Source organism: Corapipo altera, unplaced genomic scaffold (genome assembly GCF_003945725.1).
Source record: "Corapipo altera isolate COAL_440 unplaced genomic scaffold, ASM394572v1 0, whole genome shotgun sequence".
NCBI classification, from domain to species: domain Eukaryota; kingdom Metazoa; phylum Chordata; class Aves; order Passeriformes; family Pipridae; genus Corapipo; species Corapipo altera.
In genome coordinates, this window is record NW_020884872.1 from 24,759,737 (window position 1) to 24,780,304 (window position 20,568).

The window sequence follows — 20,568 nt, forward strand, 5'->3', positions numbered from 1 at the left end:
TTTTCAGCTTGTTACCTCAGCACTTGGGGATGCTAGAAAGAAGGTGACCATATCACATTTGCATTGTCCTAACAACTTTCTGGTGTTAGAACTCCACTGACAGTAAAATTTCTGTTTCTAACTGCAGTTCTGTCATTTTCCTTGCCTATATTCTGGTTTTGTCTGACCACATGGTCACATTCCTACTCCAAATTTTCTTGGTTTCTGCCAAGTTAGTAATTTGAATTGCTTGAATTTGAGGGCTTAGACAAGTTTCAGTGTGCTGAATGAATGAATGTCTTGGATGCAGGAGAAAATACCTCTTTTGGCAACAGTGATCTTTAGGTCACCTCAGTGTGTCTTGTTTTGACCTCTCCTTCCTCACTTCTGAGCTGCTTTGTGTGAAGAAGCAGCTTTGTCATGACAAAGTATAAGCTGCATCTCCACTAGGCAGTACCATATGCCTGGGACTGTTGCTGACTTCCCTCCTACGACCTGGCTTCTGCCCTTCTCTCCTGCCTCTATGCAACTTAGACCAGAGAGAAGGGAAGGGAGGATGGTGTAGTTCAGTTGACTTTTCAGCAGTGTAATGGAAACATTCTTGAAATGGTCTTTCTTTCATGCTGTGTGTGAGAAAGAAGGATATTCATTCCAGACTTCATCAGTAAAGTGTCTAAATCCCTGAAAGTGACCATTTGTCAACAAACTCAAATGTTTCCTTTCTTTTCTTGTCACTGTGCTTTGTTTTCTCACTCTTTTGTTACCGTGATTTTGTTTCTGTGAATCAGAAGTTAGGGAAATAAAGTACCTTGCATGAAACAAACTGTCATCTTTTGAAACATTTTGTTAAGGTGGAGTAGGAGATCATATGCCTTAAATATTAATGCATAATGTCCTTTATTTGTTCTTTCTGCTAAGTGAAATGTTGCTGTGTAATAAACTAGGTACATACTGGATACTAGTAGGTGGGCACAGGAAGTGATGCCCTGGAGTTACTGAAGGGTTACTGCAAATATTTTGTGTTATTGTCATTCCATAAATATGCTTGTTGTGTCAAGTTGTATTTTCAGTTGAATTTTCATCGTAGTGTCCTTGTGTTTGGAATCTTGTCCATCATGATTCCCATCCTGTAGAAGAATGCTTGCTCTGCTGCCTTTTTTCTCTTTGTCATTTTGCCATATTTTTTTGCCTGGTGAATCTGTTCTGTAAACCCAGACTAGCTCCAGGGCTGAAAATAGATTTATAATTTTATTTTATTTTTGGCAGAGAAGTTACGTCATTGAGGCACTTCACATTGCAACATCCGGTGTACTTCTCAATAAGGACAGGCACAGGGCACGCAGGTCTGAGTGGTGTGACACCAGCCTGCATGAACTGCTTAGGTATAATCTTCTCTGTAGGAAATTGAAGTCTTTTAGGTAGTATCACAGACTTATCCCCTTGCCCTGTAGCAACCATAGCTCGATTTTTGTCCCCTATTCCTCATGCCCCTTCTCTTGCAGTCACAGTAACTGTGTAATTGTGTTCTGTGTTGAAGTGCAAGCAGATACTTCTATTCCTGAAGTGGAATGGAATTAAAAAAAAAAAAAGAAGGGAGAAGCCAGGGTGTGAGAGGGAGACTATTAAAATGTAATCCAAAACTAATTAGTGTTTCAGGTTTAGTTTTGGAGTGCAGATACAGATTAAGTCTCTTAAGGGTTTATCCGAGTATCATCCTTTACTTTTGGTTATCATGGATATCAACAGAAACAAGACTATCACTATTAAGTAAATTTGAACACCAAGGAGTTTAGATATCCTGAAACAAACATGCATAGTAACTGATGTCTGATAGGTAAGGCAAAGAGACAATTAGTGAAAGGTGTGGTTTTGAAGAGAGCATTGAAAATTAGACTGAAGTGTTGTAAATGAGTTGAATACTGCCTAGTTTTGTGCAAACAGTAGCTCAGAAAGTTGAGAAGTGGCCCCTTATTTCCGTAACCTTGTTAACCATGAAGCTCCAGAGATGACATCCAATCCTATGTTTCTTCACAAACTGCATCTCTTGGAGTCATCAATCGCAGTTATCCTGTAATAATTTTTACAGACCTTCACTTCTCTGCTATCAGCTTTTAAGTTCAAGGCATTCTCTGTAATCACCTCCTGCAAGCATGGCAAACTTACTATTGATGCTCCAGCTCCTTCAAGAGGGTGAGAGAGTGGAAGTAAATTCTGCTGTTTATCTTTGTGGGAGGAAGTGGAGAAGATCAGATATTCTGTATTGTCACCTTTTTTCTGTCAGCTGTCAGGCCAACTTTAGTTCAGTTCTCATTGCTGGTTTTGATCTGTCTTAAAACTAACCTTGTTGTTCAATCACACTTACTTTTTTATTTCTTTCCTTAAATTACCAGGCAGTGGGAGCCCATTTTAAATCTGGAGAAACAGAAGTGATAGCCATTGGATATAACTCCAACAAGCAGATAATGTCAGGTAGTTTAGATATAGTCATATGATGATTACTCTAGCATGTCTACAACAGCAGAGCCTTTGTTTTGGTTCTCTTACATCTGTAAATAGAATTAAACAATGCCTTTGGCTTTTTAGAACTGAAGTTGTTATAGTTTATATATATGTATAAATATTTATGTGATTCCTTTTTAATTAAAGTACCAAATATGAGAAGAATATTGGGATGACAACTTCAGAATGAATTGTGAAAAAACTGTGCTCTTTATTGAACACATTAATTACCAAAGGGTTTATATGATGTGGTGATACACATTAAATTGTTGGTTTTTCAGCAGTTAAAGAAGGTATAGATAACTTATCTACTGAAAATTGTAGAACACCTGCAACTAGTGCATGGATTAGAAAAGTTAAAGGGGATAAGTTGCCACCCACTTATAAAGTCTTTTAATTAGCTTAATTCAAAGAATGTGCAGTATAAAGTGGCAATGCATGTGCAACACATGAAAGAGAATAATGTCAGTCTTTGATTCTGCTAAAAGAAAGCAGACGGAGAAGACACAGATGTCTGCTTGGTGCAAACAGCCATAATTCACCCTCCACCCACATCACTACAGTATGAAATGGGAATTTAACCATTTTTAGCAACTGTATATTGGAGCCTTCTGCTCTTTAATACTGAGTTGTATGCCTTGAGTATGTCTTCAGAGTTTGTGACTTTGGCTGCATCTATTACTCGAAGAATGTATTATTAGCTCATGCTTAGATTTATTTAAAGGGGACCAGCTGCTAGGCAGGAAATGCTGCTAGGCAGGCTGTAAGAATAGCATTCCCTCAGTGTGCTGGGGATTGCCCCTCATTTTCCCCTAAAACCCTGCAAAAACAGACAATCAATGCTGCTCAGAATTTAAACTTTTTTTTCCAAGAGAAATAAAGATGCAGACAGTAAAATATGAGCCCTAGCCTTTAATATAGGGCATGCTGATAATGTGATGAGAGTGTATCTGGCATGATGTGTGTGCTGGGGATTCAGCTGTCGTTTGCTGGGTGTCTGTAATGAACATCGCTTTCAAGTCAGGAAGCGTGTTTCCCCTGCCTCGCATTTTGAACATCTCTACAGTCAATTTTGACTTCATTTAGGGTAGGTCTTCCCACGCTGTGCAGAGGGACTGAACAGCTTAGTAGGAGATAGATTTAGTGTTTTGAAATTTGGGGGAGTATTTCTTGGCATGAACTCTGAATTGTGATTACTATGAGCAGACCTAAGGAGTGGGACAAGATGACTCTGTTTGAGCGGGATGGGAACATCCCCTGCCTGGAGGAGTGGTTGTCCTGGAAAGCTGAATGTTTTCTCTTCTGCTGAGGTTCACTGGAGCATCTCTCACTTTTTTCCATAGGGAATATACTGAATATTGGTATCTGGGAACTTCATGTGCATGTTCAGGACAACTACAGAAAATCTTGACTTTTAAAATTATTTTTTTTCCAGAAAAACAATATTCTTCAAGAGAGAATTGTTGGAACTGATCTTTGCGTGGAGCCCTTTGACTGTACAAACACTATATCTATTGAGTACTTACTGAGGACTCATTTAGCTTTATAGCAGAGTGAAATACTGGGTTTAAGAGTAGTAAAATAGATAACAAGAACAACAACAACAAAATCCACTGTCTCATCTTGCAAAGAAGCAAAGACTCTGCATACTTCTGTTAGGAAATGCAGTCTTTATGCAAGGAGAGCATGTGCATGGAGAAATTGAAACATTTCGTCGTACACATGTTGTACAGTGGGTTTAGGCAAGGTGTCAGGAACAAGTTTGTAGTCTAAGACTGATGAAAGTTTAGTGTCCCATCTTCTGGTTAGCTTCAGTGTGGGTTATACAATTGGCTATTAGCTGTACCCTGCAGCCTACAGCTGAAGAGGCTTAGTCCTTCAAGTGGGAGTCACTCTGTTGAAGAGTTTCATCCCTTCGACACTCTTACAATATTGCTCTTTTGTTTGTCCAATTTATTTGTTCTCACATAGGAAGCAACCCTGTATAGGTATTTCTGTGTGGTTCTGAGAATGGGGGCACAGTAGCAGTTAGGATGCTTGGCTGGTTAGAGTATATGCTTTTTTCTGTCAGTTGGTGTGTAACTTCAAAATTATTTGAGATTATAAAAAAGTATGTGAGTGTGCTTTTTTGCATCTCACCTATATGGCTTAAGGAGTTAATAGGAATAAGACTGGAAGAGTTGCACTCTTTCTTTCACCCCCACCCTGCTTATATTGATGCAGAAATCAGAAGTCAGACTTGTACTCTCTGCTGATTGTACCAGTTCTAAGCTGGAGTCATGCAGCCAATTTCAGATATTTATACTCCAGATATTTTCTTGCTGCAGTGTGCAATAACAGTTTCTGCTAAAAAACTTCTGAAAATTACATTGTGTATATTCATACTGTCTTCCTTCATATCCTGTCCTTCTTTACTTATATGAATATGTGTATATTTCTCTGGAAAACCTGATCAAAACTGATTAGGTTTACTAAGAGTGTGTGAAAGTAAGCTTTTCTTATGAGTCATCTTTTTTTGAAGTCACTGAGGCTGCTATTATTTAAGCACCATTTTATGCTAGACAAAGTAAGCTCTTCTGAACAGAATTGTGAAATTTTCCTTCACTGTTTAGCAAATGTGATGTATCTGAACGTGAAAGATGTAGAAAGTATTTCTGCACTGATGGTGGTAAAGCAGCATTCTTGCCCTGGTTACAACCCAATATAAAAGTGCTTTATGGTCCTTAAAAAGGAAGATGAGTGACAATTGTGTAAAAACAACCTGTTACTGCACTGTAACTGGTTTCTGTTTGTGTTATTAGAGCTTAAGAGGGTGCTTGGATCTTTTAATGAATATTTAAATCCTATCATCTCTGCTTGTGTAAGGTAAAGGAAGAGAATCCTGTTGCTACTCTGTCCAGTTTTTGTCTTAATTGCTGAAATAGTGCTTTTAAGATTTGTCATGGCATATATAAGTGGATCATAAACTGTTCTAACAGATGGTTATATTCACTGAAAATTTAATTCCTTAAAGAAGGTGCTAATTACCATTAATTTTTGAAAATATTTTGCTGAATGATAGTTCTACAGGGTATGTATTATATTCTGCCTATACTATGGTGGCATAAGCAGAAGGAGGAGAAAACTGTTGGATGCTGGTCAGTAACCATAGAAATCTATCTGTTATTTTTATTTTAAAAACCCAAACAAAAATAACAACAAAACAAAAATCACAAAACGAAACCAAACAGACAGTGTGTCCTGGTTCTACCCCAGCCAGCTGCCAAGCCTCACGCAACCGCTCGCTCACTCCCCCACAGTGGGAACGGGGTAAAAGCTAGAAAACTCGTGGGTTGAGTTAAAGACAGTTTAATAGGAAAAGCAAAAACTTCTCACACAAGCAGAGCAAAACAAGGAATTAATTCACCGCTTCCCTTGGGCAGGCAGGTGTTCAGCCATCTTTGGGAAAGCAAGGCCCCCCTCACATGCAACAGTTACATGGGAAGACAAACACCATCAGTCCAAACATCCCCCCTTCTTTCGTCTTCCCCCAGTGTTATACAGAGCAAGATGTCGTATGGTATGGAATATATCCCTTTGGTCAGTTGGGGTCAGCTGTACTGGCTGTCTCTCCTCCCAGCTTCCCTTTTCCCCCTGCCTTCTTGCTGGCAGGGCAGTACAAAAATCAGAAGAGGCCTTGGCTCTGTGTAAGCCCTGCTCAGCAATAGCAGAAACATCTCGATTTTAGCAACCCCGGGTTCAACACAAATTCAAAACACAGCCCCATACCAGCCACTGTGAAGAAAATTAACTCTACCACAGCCAAAACCAGCACACAATATACACTACTTTTCTAGGCTTTAATTTATTTCTGTGTCTGGTTGGTATTACAGTATTTTCATGTTCATTACTCTGTTTTTAGGTTGCCTGAAGCTCAACAGAGGGTTGGAGGATGTTTTCTAAATTTGATGCCTCAAATGAAAAGCTTATACCTTACGTACTGTGCCAACCATCCATCAGCAGTAAATGTTCTCACAGAACACAGGTATGTTTACTTTGTGATGTTTTCAGTCTGATACCAAAAGGTGTGCAACATACTTGTGTTGTAAAGCTACGATGTCTCTTTTGACATGTGTTTGGTATGGTAAACCTTGTTTAAGGAAAAAAAATTTATTAAAAAAAAAAAAAAAAAGACAAAAAGCCCCATGACACAAAGCTGTTTCGTATGATCAGGACCAGCTCATCACTTTTGGCAGTGTTATCAAGTATTTGAAATAATTTTTTCATTGAAAGAACACATGATGGACTCTGAATATGTAAAACAAATGTTACTGGTTGTCATCTTTGTTTTAAAAATGTTGAGATCAAAACAAGTTTGTAAAATCATGGCATAATTGACATGACTACTAGTAGGCTTTCTAGACAGTTGGTGCACTGTAACTTAGCCCTGTAAAATCCTGTGTGTCTGTATGTACTTAACTTCATAATCGTGTACCCTTAGCTTTACTTTTGAGTGATATGAGTGTGAGCTTTTTAAGTTGACAAAATTACTGTTTTCTGTGTGTAAGAAGTAGGATGCTGAGTTAACATGATGTAGTTTGCTAAGCTTTTGAGCAGGCCTTCAATTTGCATAGAGAATGTCCTGTATCACTTTGAGGGAAAAGTATTGAGGCCAGAATCTGATTCAAGAAATCTGCTTTCACAAACTTTTGTTATGTATTTGTATTTTCCTGATGACCCACAAGCTGAATCCTCTGTTATTTTGGGGCTTTTTATGTTTGCTTGTGTGGTGCAGGACAGAATCATGACCTCCTCTTGAAGGTTAACCATAGGACAAATTCTAGCAAGATATATATTCTTTTTTGATTCATCCCCCCTTCCTTTTTTGTCTTCTTGTGATGGACAGAAATCCATCCTCAAGAATTTTGAGTATTCTTAGCACTTTGTAAATGAAGAGGAGCACAATTGATTTTTTACTGTAGTGTTAGCTTCTTTCAGGAACTCAAATTTCATATTAACAGCAACATGATGTGGCGTATTTGTGAGCTTTACTCATAATATTATGAAGATAAACCCCTTAGTTTTAGACAAAAAACCTAAGTATCATTTGTTAGTAATACATGCAACTATGTTTCAACCCTGGTTTACAAAATCAAGGTGCAAATTGACATTACAGTATAGGCAGAAAGAAGGTAAGTTTTTGTTATTAAAATTCAGTAGGACAAAAAAATGTTTAAAACTCCCTGATGAAATCCTTTAGTGTTTGCTTTCTTTCAAATGGCACTCTTCTAGTACCATTTTTGTTAAATGGTTAAAATACTTGGGTGATCTGTGCCTGTGGGGTTTTTAATACTCTTGGGCTTAGATTTTTTGTTTGTTCATGGCCTTTATACTCTTTCCATACAGCGAAGTGATCATCTACATTTCTTTAGATTTGGAGATTCTTGTAAAGGATTATCCTAACTTTCTGAACTCTGAGAAACAGTGATAGAAATATGAGGGAGGAAACCTGTTTGTTCTGCAAATGGAGAAGAGAAGCATTTCTTCTCCTTCGTGTTTCTTTGTGCATAGATTGTCCTAAGAAAAATTCAGCTTCAGGTCTGTGAAGTCAACTTGATATCAAATCGTGGCAGAGCCAATATAAGTATCATAGAGGAGTTAAATAATTTGGATGTGGAAGCAGGCTCAAAGCAATTGTGTTGTTTGTATAAGATAGCTTAAGGGAGAGAAGTTGTGATAGACAGTTCTCTTTTTAATGCTATTGTGTTGCAAAAGGTGACTCAACAGAATTAAATCCTGTTGTTTTTAATTACCCTTATTTTATTATGGTGATACCTTAATTTTTGTTGTCCAACATTGCTGTAGTTAGCAAGTGGCTTGACTAAATATTCAACTTGAGACAACTGCCATGAAGAAATCAGAAAGTGGCTTTAAGCAGTTCTGAACCTTTTCCTCTCGGAATGCCAGAAAACTTTTAATTACATTTTTTTAAAAGTATGGGGAAAGAGGGGAATAACAGACTGATTGGAAAATAGTCAATGTCTCCTTGTCTGTTTAGCTGAGATGTTTTTAATGTGTAAAAGCATCTGTTATAAAATTTAATGTAAAAATTACCATGAGGTTTGAGGATAGTCATGATTGTAATAATGATGAAGTAACTGCACTGCACTTAATACTGGATAAAAGACCAAGATTTAAGTCTTTTAAGAAAAGATGTTTTGTTGGTTTTTTTAGGAGTACAGTTTTAACAGAGGGTTCAAAACCATTCTATGTGTTTTAATACCAGCAAAAAATAGGAGAGAGAAATAGGTGTTTGTGGAATACTTGGATTTGAATATCATGTTTGTAACAGCTGTGCTATGCAGTGACATTTTAGAGAGGAAAAAGGAACAATCTGGAGTGGTTTGATATTGAACATATTTGATTTGTAACAATCTTACTGTCTACAGAAGATTATTTCTTGCCATGAACTCTGTGCACTTCATAAAATGAACAGGTATGTATTAACTGTGCCTCTGAAAGCCTTTTTACAAAAAACCTAGCAAATAATTTAAAGTCAAATTCTTGTATCATAAAATTAGTATTTTCTGCAGTTTATTAGGCTCACTTGTTTTTGCTGGGAACCATACCAACAAAAAAGAAATCAGAAACATCTCCTACTAGTTGCCCTAGACAAAACTTTAGAAACTTTTCCTCTATTTTGGTTTTGGTTTTCTCTATTCTATAAAATATAATATTGTTGGTTTTTTACTGTTACTGACTAAAAATAACTTGAAGAAAATTGGCTGTCATTAACTGAAGTATTAACTGTGTTTTTTCTTTAACCAGTTGGATCACTGTAACATCAAAATTGTAAGCAGTTGTCTGGTTTGGTGGAATATTACACATACGAGGGGTTTATATGTCATTTGCTGAGGTATTAAGTGTACTCTTCAAGCAGTGTTGTAATACCTGTTAAAATGTTGTTGACACCTGGTAAAGAGTCTGTGTCTATGCATATATATATATATGTATAAAACAGGATGTTAAGTTACTCAGAATCATTGTGGACTTCTAGACAAAAAATTGAATACCATTTTTGTGAAGCCAGTTCTAAATAGCAGTACTCTGGGTGGAATTAGAGATTTAAAAGGGGTATTCAGTTGGAATGTGACTGTCTTTTTTTTTGCCTTTTTTCCCCATTTTTTTTAAATGGCATCCAATATGAATGCCTGTCTGTTTCCTCTTTCTCTTCTTTGCCATTGCAGCAGCAACGTGGGGGCTTTTATTCAGTTAATACAGAATAAGGGGGGGGGTGTGCATATATGTTCACATATGTGCACATTTATGTAAATATGTAGTGAGGTGTGAAGGCGATTAATTATATTATTTAAAGAATAAGAGATTTTTGATGTTCAGATCTTCAAAACCACAAACATATTTCATTTAATAAGTTAAATTATTAATAAACTATTAAAATAAGTATTATTAGCGACCTGAGTGTATATGACCATGAAGAAATGGGAATAAAACCTAATGGAGCCCCAAACAGGAATTCAGGTTCCAGAGCTATCTGTTTCTGAGGTGTGTTTTCTTCTGATAATCACTACAATGACTTTCTATTAAGTTTGGAGACAGATCCTCTTGGTTCCAGTTGTGGCTTTATAAGTTTTATCCGTGTGTTAGAGTTGGTACACAACTAATTTCTCAAATTTTATACTGTCTTGAGGTTTGGTAGGTGCATTTTCTCTCAGAAATTGTTTTGGATCTATTGCATACTTTTTTTCCTGAATTTAACTTTTTTCTGTGTAACAGATCAATTATTTTGAAGGATTCAGTAATTTTTCTTCAAATCTGTCATCGTATCTTGTAATTGTGTCTTAAGCCACTGACTAGAGCTGAAGAGGTGGAGTTTGGCAGGTACAGTTGGGTAGTGGCTCTGGCAGAGCACAGTATTTTGCATGTACCCTCCACAGTTCCCTTCTTATAGTGGCTACAGTGCCAGTGTACAGGATCCCTGTTTTGTTTACTTTATTCTGTAACAGTCATACCTGTGTGACTCCATTGTGTCAGGTTTATTTCTAGTATCTCATAGTTTGGCTTGAAGATCCCAGTTCAAGTGCAAGGGTAGGTGATCCAATATATGGTATTATTTTAGGAGAGAATTTTGCTAACTGGTGTTACGACTCGCCCCAGGAAAAGGGGAGGGGGGTAACCCAGGTTCTTATCAATAATTCCCTTGGGGTGGATTAGAGTGAAACGACAATGAATAATTGGTGTCTGAAAACATATATTGGTAAGGTTTATTTTAACAATTTTGTATCAACAGGTATGCTAGCATTTTGGGTGTTGTCATATAACAATGTGGCATAGAGATAACCTTTGGGGTGGGGGATAAAATGCATAGGGGAGAAAGACAGGATAAGAGTAAGGAAAAAGAAAAGATAACAGTGGAAAAAACGTATATAGTCACCGCCCACGGGGTCCAGCTGTGACACTTGGTAGTTGCCGCTTCCATGTCTGTCAGTTGAAGTGGTGGCCTTGATCTGCTGGGGGTGAAGGAGGGAAGCCCCCACACTCCAAGGAGTTATGAGTTATTATATCCATGGTTAGTGTCACAGGCCATACCTCGAGCCTCCAAACTCTCCCTGGGCCTGCGCAGAGTTTCTGAGTTTCTGTGTTCTGCGTCTGACCTGGTTCCCGCCTTTCAAGATTGGCAGAGGGGGGATGGGCTTTGATGGGCCATCAGACGTATAAACTCGGCTCTTTCTGCCTTTTCAGGGCTTGACACCTTCAACACTGGAGGGAGGGATGGGCTCAACTGCCCATTAGAGGTCAAAAGCCTGCAAAAGTCTCCTAGAATGCGTAAATCATTAACCATTTCAGTGTCTGACAGCTGGTGAGAGCAGTACTGCCTTGATAACGTGGTGTTTAGTCAAAGTAGCTCTGGTTCCTCTGTGTGCTTCTGATCATAGACATATGCTTCCGTTCCAGTAAGAGAAGGAACAGAATGAGCAACTGAAGGTGTAAAAGAATGAGTTTCCCTCAGATTAAGAAACCCAGTTGGATACAAAGTACAGAAATGAGTAATTACAATAAGGAGTGCCAGGAACATGAAGTGTTACCTACCTGGGGAAGATCACAAGCCACAGAGTTCAGTACAAGGAGAAAGTCCAGTAAAGAAAAAGAGGGGGCAGAACCTAGGACTGGCACTTTGTGTGGACTGCATCCAAAAATGACAAGAGGAAAGGTATTTAAATATGGAAGTTACTGAAGGGTGGATAGCGTAATTAAAAAAAAAAAAAGGTTTAACAACCCCCACTGATCAGTGGACATAAGACTCTTCTGAAGAAATAAGGACAGTGCAGACCCAACCTAACCAGCATTAGGTATGTAATTTTTGGAGGAGTTTAGTGTGGTGCTAAGTTTTCTTTACTTTGTTTAAACAGCACTGTGTTTATTTTAAAACAAACAAAAGAAAAATGTTCTCAAAAGAAAATTAAGTTGATGAAAAAGCAACCAAAAATTACTGACAAACACCTGCCTCTTTTATTTTGCTAAGTGGCAAGTATCGAGCCAGTTCTCAGCACCAAGAAGGCTATTCACAAATCTTTGCTTGTTCAAACATTAATTTTGCTAGATTCTTCTGTTCTCTTAGATAACATGTCCCAAGCATATTCTACACTTGCATCACAGACGTACCAGTCTGGATAAAATTTGTGGAGCTGAAACATCACAATTACTCTGAGTAACTGGAGCATGGAATACAGATCAACTTGAGTCAGAAAACTCTTTGTGCCTCCCCCACTTTGGAGGATCCCTGAGCCTGCAAGTGTGCAGGCTGATGTCATACGCCAAGCAGCAGTCCCTGGGAGAGGAGCTTGACTGGGAAGTTTAGCCCTAGGAAATTAAAAGCTGCAGTAGAGGGGTTGCTGAGCCAAGCTGTGTCACAACGCTCTCAAAATGCGGTGCCTGTGTTCAGTCCTCAGACCCCTCAGCAGTGATAGCTCGTGCTCCATCTCTTACAAACAGAGACCTACTTCAGAAGTGTAAGTTGTGATTTTAAATGATTTTTCTGGATCTACTTTCCTCAAGTTTAAATAGCCTTTTTTTTCTTTGCCTTCTGTTACTTGTAGGCACATCCGAACTTGTTTTCTTCCTTCCCCCAGTCTGATTTGCAGCTTTTGAGGCAGATATATTATGAAAGATTTGAATATATTAATAAGGCTTAAAGACACTTTTCATGGTGACCTTTAAAATATCTCAGGTGTGAACTAAGTCTAGTCTGGAATGGGGAGAATTCCTGAGTTTGAGATTTCAGAATAAATGAAGCACAGCACTTTAGTATGCTTCTCTGCATTTTATTGTGTAAAATAATGTAAGTAGTGAATTAAGGTCTCATCTGCCTCTTTCTGAGAAGCTACTTAGGCAGTTGTGACTGAGTTGATGATTTCGCCATTCAGAAGTTTTTCCTGTTCAGCTAAATGATACCTTTTTTTTTTTTTTTTAAATGTACTGCGTAGCTGTGGGCTGGAGTTTCGTTTAGTGCATGCTGCCTAGGAGACTGTGGTGCTTGCAGTCATGAATTGAAATTGTGACATGAAAGAACCATTGTCTTTGGCAAAGCAGCTGACACTGACTTTTTTTAAGCTGCAATTAATTAAAAGCCAGTTGTGAACTGTTGTCATGTTTGAACAGGATTTTAAGCCACTCATAGGTTATTGAAAGTAAACTCTTCCATTATATCCTGTATTGTGTTTATCTTTTGTGACTAAATGAAAGACATTCACTTTGAGCTAAAGTAGCATCCACATTTTGATGGATATTTTATCTCAACAAAGCTGCAGAGGTGGCAGATGGGTATAGCATGAGTAGCATGATAACAGGGTCTGCATGATGGAACTGTTCAGACAAAATTTTGGGAACTCTTGTATTAGTGAAGTGTGTGCACGTGTTCAGACTGGAGCTTGAGCAAGCTGGCAAGAAAATATTGTCCTCTTGGGAATGTTGGGAGGAAAACTACATCATTCCGTTTTAATTACACCTATTAACACTTCTCAGTATAAAAGGCTTGCTGATGATGCCATTGCTAAGCCTGTTTTTCAGGACTTTGTGTACATTTCCAAGTGAGCTGAGGTTTAAACTTGCTCCATAGGTTCCTATACTGTGATTAAGTAAAAAGATGATGATAAACCACCAAGTATCCCTTGAGCAGTGAATGGCATAACCAAAGAGCGTGTTTAGTTTTAGGGATTGCAGAGCAGATAGCAAAAACAAGTTAATGCCAGGTTTTTATTTCAGGTTTCCATGTAGTTGGTTTTAACTCAGGCTACAATGAGTTTTTTTGTGCTTTCTCACGTCTCTTTTATAATGCTGAAGTAAAGATGAAATGGAACAACAATAGTGAAAATTAGAGATGTGAATGTGGGTGAAATGGTAACCAATGCTCTTTCTGCTGTAGAAGTGCTAAATTTAAAAAAAAAAAGGGACAAGGAAATGCAGGCATTGTGTTAGTGGGTAGCTTAGCAAATATAATTTATATAATGTGTTTGTATACACCTGACAGCATGGAGATGGCCGAAGTAATTAGGAATGGGGGTTTTCACCTTTTTGCAACCTAAGGGCAAAAATTAACACTGATCAGAACAATGTTAAATTGAATGGCCTGTGGTATTTGAGATTGGCACATCCTGTAGAACATACTGCTGTGTAGGGGTGAAAAGAGAAGCTGCATAATACTTGTATGAATTGTGCTACCTGAAATGCGGAAGAATAGTGGATAATGTAGAGGTGCAGAGCTGGTAAAATTAAGCAGTAGGGGCTGTGTGTCTGACTGAAGTAATCAAAATGCAGTGAATGAGTGTAAATAGCTACTTCCTCTTGGTTCTCATAGCAAATGTCTTTCACTTCATAAAGATGAAATATGATGAAATACCAAGTACTGTATGTAACCTAAGTTTATGATGCTGACATGGATGGGGGTGCTTACAGGTAGAATTAGTGGATAAAACAAAAAAAAAAAGCAATGGTGTGCACATGATCAGTGTCATACGCATAGTGAATTGAAATTTAAAACCACTGGGTGTCTCCTGACAGAATGACTTTCATAGGTGAACTTTGGTAAAGCTTCCTGTGGAAACTGGGTGTCATGTCTTCATTACTTACTGGAAACAGTTTCTTTCCTTTAATCTGAGTCAGGAGGAGAGGACATGCCACTGCAGCATAGCCATGCAGCTTGATGTTTCAGCAAATTTCCCGGAATATTAGACCAAGAAGTAGCTGGTAACACTGTAAAACCAAGACATAGTTATCAGTCAAAGTCTTAAGTCTTGTTTAGGGTGCCACTGGAATCCGTTGTCAAGTTCTGAAGTTCATGTGATTTTTGCTGAGCAAGTGCTGGGACTAAGAAAGCATTAGGCAAAGTAGGTCTTCAGACTCTAGGAATTCAAAGTTGACCAGCTTTGCCTAATTTTAAATTTAAGTTCAGAAAATACTCAGGCTTATCTGTGTTCCATTATTATGACTCTTCCTGCAAGGTATTGTAGGAGGTTGTTCGATGAGTTTTAATTTTGGCTAAAACCTGATCATGTCACGAACTGATTTTAGAAGGCCTGGAATTGCTGATATATCTTGCTTAAAAGGGATGTAGCAAAGTCTTTCTTAAGTGTGCCTAGCCCTTCTCTTTGCATCCTTAAAATGCACAGCAGGTGTTGGGAAATCCCCTCACTCTTTTTCTGGACTGAGCAGTTGAATGCAGCAGAAATTGCACAAATACATGCAGGAAGGAGTGCCTGGGCCTTGTTAGAATGGGGGTGGTGAGCTCTAAAAAGAGGTGACGTAAAATGATGTTGGACCTGACAATTCAGAAACAGTGCTGGATATACATAAGCAAGGTAGTGTAAGTAAATAACTGATTAACTAATCTGAAGACAAGTAAACTTGGAGTAAACTGTATGGAAAAATACCTTCTCTTCTGTTAACATCTGGGAGATGAATGATCCATGTGAGATAGTGGGTAAAGCACTTACATTGGGGTGGGAACCTCACAGTTCGTAGAACTATAGAATCATTTAGGTTGGAAAAGACCTTTAAGATCAAATCCAACTGCCAAGTCTGCCACTAAACCATGTCCCTAAGCACCGTGTTGATGTCTTGTTCTACTGTCTTCATCTATTTGGACAAATTACATTAATAAGCAGTGTCACTTGTTCTGAAATGAGGGGGAGTATGTGTGTGTGTCTTGGGGGAAGTACAATGGTCTGTTTTGTCTTAATGTACATAATACTTTTAAATACCATGACTCACTGATAATTGAGTGTGTGTATTATGTCAGTGTCTTGTCAGTGTTTTTTCCCTGTGGAATTCGAACAGGTCAAGATTTGCTTTCACTTCTGCACGGAAACACTGTGCCCTAGGTTTGGAGATCCTTGCCCTTTCCTTTTGTTAATGTGACCATAATGTACAAGTGTACGTGTCCTTTATTGCTCTTTGATGTTTGACACTGTTTTCTTTTTTACACTTTCTGAAAGTACTAAATATGGTATTTGGCTAAGGTTTCCTTTGAAAAATGAGACAATGCCAATGACTACGGAGGGGGGAAAATTAAGTAGTAGTTCTGATTTACGAGAGCATAATGCTATCAATCAGTAGGAAGTAAAGACTTTCAGAATATCTTAGAGTGGAATTTACTTGACTGTCACATGACAATAGCATTTTTTTCTTGTGTGTTTTTTTTGAGAACTAGTTAGTTTACTATAATAAGGGCTTAAAATATGAGCAATCTCATTTGCAGATGTCTAGAATACTTGAATGTAAGATGCTATCTTTTTAATAAGCAACTTTCTGAATTTCTTTTATTTAGATTTTGTCTTTAGAATCCCGTATTCTTCTGCAACTTGTATTTTGTGAAGCCTGGCAATCAGCCCAGGTGCTGCTGTATCTTCCTTTCCCAATAGAGAGGGCTCGTTTTGTTCCTGATAACTTAAACTCTTGAAAAGCTAGTTCTCCTCCACCATGGTCCTCTGAAACCTCTGATTTATAAGGAAGCAGAAGATGTAGCTATTTTGTCTCCTTGATAGCAAAGTGAGCTGAAATTCTCAGATGCACTACTTTTTCAACTGAGTTAATGTAAATAGTTGAATGGCTGGACCAGTTCTTGTAAAAGATTCAAATATGAAAAAACATCTGGAGAAGGGGAAGTAGCAATCCATAACTGGAGAGCAAGTATTTCTTACAACAACTTTGCTGTCGAAACAAGTTATGTTGTGTTAAGCACACCCCTAGTGAAACTCTAACTCAGTTTAAGAATAGATTACACAGTAATTACTTCTACCATTTGTATGGATGTTCATTACTTTTTTGCAGTAAAACTTTGGATGTGTGAGATGAGATCATTAAACATGTAAGTGTGGGAGGGAAGAAAGTCCTGAAACATTGTGTCTTCTCATTAGTGCCTGACACCTAAAAAATAGTAATTTTTCTTTAAATATGAAACCCTTGACTCATATATTACCTGTGTAAACCACCTCTAAGGTCAGCTGTTATTTTACTAGAATAAAGAACTAAGCAACAGAATATAGTGCAAAAGGTTTTGTTCTTTAATCATTGCTTGGATGGGGTAGCGTTTAGGAATTGCCTTTGAGCAATGGTTGCTTAGAATGGTGGATTGGATCCTGTGTCTGTTTTTCCCTGGAAGGACCCCAAATGTACAAATGACTTTATTCCTGTAATTTATTTAATGCATAAACTGATCACAGCACTTAAGTTGTATTGAATTACTTTTTTATTTATTTGGCCCCTTGTTTTATTGGCATATTTTGTTGTAGATGAAAAATTGCAGTCAAGAATCCAATGTAATTTTAGTTGTCTTGATAATTTAATCTTAATTTGCTTAAATATCTTGTGTACACAGTGAGGAGCTAGGAGAATTCATGGAGGTGAAAGGTGCCAACAGCCCTGGGATCCTTGTACTGACCACAGGCCTCAGCAAACCTTTTATGCGTCTGGATAAATACCCCACGTTACTCAAAGAACTTGAAAGGCACATGGAGGTATATCTTATCAGCATTTATGTTCCAGCTTAATGATGATTTGACAACAATTATTTTAAAGGTACATGTCAAACATGATGGGACCCAAAACTACATTTGTTTGCTCTTCCGTCAGCCTTCTAAAGTAACAGGCTGCAATGGTTTATTTAAGACTCAGTGCAATGAAACTTCCTGTAAAAACTAAACATTTAAAGTAAAACTGTCCAGAGAAGCTAATCATCACTCTTAGAACAGTCTTATCGGGGTCTTTAGTTGGCTTGACATCGAATGTGTCTCCTGCGTACTACTTGAGGCCACTTGATCTTGTAGAAGGAGTGCTGCTTCTCACCTCAGCATGTTGAACACATCACCAAAATAGTCCCTTTGACTTCTACTCACCACTGTTCAAAAGTGATTGTTACAATACGGGAAGATGTTCAAGGAGCTACTGTTTTCGCCTTTGCATTTTGTAGGTTAGGTGTTTGGACTGTGAACAAAGGAGAGAAACAGAAGGCATATGGGTCTTGTCACACAACTTGGTTTGTCAGTCAATGACAACAAAACATGCTAGTTAGTCTGTAAGGAATCATATTTGTGACAAAGCTAACATGCCAAATAAAACTCTCCTCTTAGGATTTCAAAATTTCTTATCCACTAGGTTTTGTAAAACTTCTGTGGCTCAGTTTAAAGTGCAAGTAGGAATGTGACAAATAACTGCAGTTTTACTAGAAGCAACACCCACCAGTCTTTGATATAAGGTGACCATGAAAAGAGAGCAGATCAGTCTACAAATTCAATTTTGCAGAATTGTTTATTTGTAGTTCAGCCTCTAACATTTTTTTAATTAATTGTACTAGAACTAAACTTTTTATGTATGTTTTTCTCCGTTGGTTTTAGGATTATCATCCGGATCGTCCAGATATTCAAAAATCCATGACTGCCTTCAAAAATCTTTCTGTAAGAGTCATAAAAGACTAGATTATCTATTTTAAGTAGAATATTTTCTAATTTTATCTCCCTCTATTGCTTAAAAATGTGACCTTTTTTGTAACTGTTTGTATAGTAAATTTTTGAAAGCCTGGAAGTTGATGCTGTTTGTAGGCAGAGCTAAGAATGGTAATTTAGGATGGGGAGTTACAGCAAATAGATTGTTGATGTCAGAGTTGCACAAAGCATTCTGCACCTCTGTCTGTCCTCTCTCATCATGCTTCATTTCCCTTTCTACTGGTGCTAACATAAGTAGTGTCCTGAAGAAGGGCTTTGTTAAACAAAGGAGTATGTTTTCTGATGTTTTTTAAGTGCATTCCTTCTTAGGTAATGGTGTTGGAACTGGGGGAGAGAGGATGGAGAGAGGATGAAGAGGAAAGTGCTAGTGAAGTTCAGAAGATGCAAAACTTCCAGTAATAATTGGAATACTGAAAGCCTAATTTGAACAGATGAGCTATCTGTTACTGTCTTTACAAAAGAAACCAAAACCCACACCTCAACTGCAACAAGCATATAATTAATGCAGTCTGAGTTACAATAAACTTAATGTTTTACGCTTCCTCTTAGGAATGTGTGCTGGTGGTAACCTGGCATTTTCTATTTTTTATTTTTTTAAATCAGAAATTTAGTCTTATCAGTGTTCAGAAGAGTTTTGTGGATTCCGTCCTGTTGGGTGCTATACAAACAAGAGGAAACAATTCTTGTTGAGAAAAATTCAAATTAATAGAAGCAGGTTGGAGACACTTAATAAAAATAGGAACACCAGGTTATACGCACTCATTGTTTGCACAGGTGGCGTGTGTCTTTTTGCTGAAGAAAGAGACTTTCTTGTATAGACATGTATTTCTGACAACTGTGTTACTCTTTTCTGCTGAGCATATTTGGACATACGAAAATTTGAAATATAAAGAAAGGAGAAATTTGAGAAACAGAGCTATGACTGAATTTGGAACGGTAATTGAAGTCAGTGTATTGAAAAGTAAAATATTTAAGTTAGCAAAACTAGTTTATAAAAAATATTGGTAATAGTCATCTAAATGAAAAATGCTTCAAGTAAGGTGCTGTCTTTTGTGTACAAGAAGCACAACAATAAATACAACTGTAGTGATATTTCTATCCTTAACCCATTCCAAATTGATGGAGTTAATAGAAGTGATATTTTTCCCTATGTTTGTTAGGCACAATGTCAAGAAGTACGGAAACGGAAAGAACTTGAACTACAAATACTGACAGAAGCTATCCGTTGTTGGGAGGGAGAGGATATTAAAACACTTGGCAATGTGATTTACATGTCCCAGGTCATGATTCAGTGTGCTGGAAGTGAGGTAACATCCTTCTCGTCTTTACTGCTGGTCTTTCCATTTTGAATAAAGTTCATTATAATCATTATGCAACAGAAATAAACAGAATGCTTCAGAGATGTTAATTTAAGTTAAAATCTGTCTCTGTTGATTTAAAGCCTTTTTTCAAAACCTGAAAAAAAAAATTTCCTCGAAGATGGATGCTTTCATCTGTAAAATTTATTGAAAAGTGACCGAATACAGCAGTTATAAATATTGTAAGATGATTTTTGCAGGACTGTTTTGAATGTGCATAATTAAACAAGATTTTTCATGTGTAGTTATGTTACAGGATCATTTTGCATAGCAGTTATCACAGTGTGTTTTAAATAGCAAATGTGTTCAAGTTTTATGTTGTAAAGTGTCTGGGGCACACGTTTCTTCCTGTTTTGGGCACATTGCTCAAGTAGTAAATTTTGAAATGCACGCTTGAGATATTCTGTTATTCTGTGATTCAGAAATGGAATAAGATGATACATTAGAAAGTTGAAAGTGTCAGAGTCTGGGATGATTTTTTTTTTTAACCAAAGAAACAAACAAAACACACAAAGAAAAGCTCGTACTACTATTTTACCTATGTTAAAATAATCTTAAAAGCAAGTGTTAACGGAAAGGAAATGTTATAGGAGTTACTGACATTTTTACTGCTTGTTGTTCCCCTGAAAAATTAATGAAGCTCTGAACCTGGTGGAGGCTTTTGAATTGCAACCTCATTCAGTCAACTTCTTGCCTTGGAACAAAGATGTCCATAAATATAAAGAAAAAGAAAAATGTTT

General features: G+C 37.5%; 1 protein-coding gene across 6 annotated transcripts in view; it reads left to right on the forward strand.

Moving 5' to 3' along the window:
- Positions 1 to 20,568, forward strand: part of ARHGEF7 (Rho guanine nucleotide exchange factor 7) — a 125,741-nt gene that overhangs the window by 72,624 nt on the left and 32,549 nt on the right. For all 6 annotated transcript variants that reach the window (XR_003527165.1, XM_027640092.1, XM_027640103.1 and 3 more), the window contains 4 exons: positions 6,380 to 6,502; positions 17,348 to 17,486; positions 18,363 to 18,422; positions 19,631 to 19,777. Coding sequence is in view for 5 of the 6 variants with exons in the window: in XM_027640092.1 (XP_027495893.1) it covers positions 6,380 to 6,502; positions 17,348 to 17,486; positions 18,363 to 18,422; positions 19,631 to 19,777 (469 nt within the window). In the remaining variant the exon portion in view is untranslated. The remainder of the gene's footprint in view (positions 1 to 6,379; positions 6,503 to 17,347; positions 17,487 to 18,362; positions 18,423 to 19,630; positions 19,778 to 20,568) is intronic.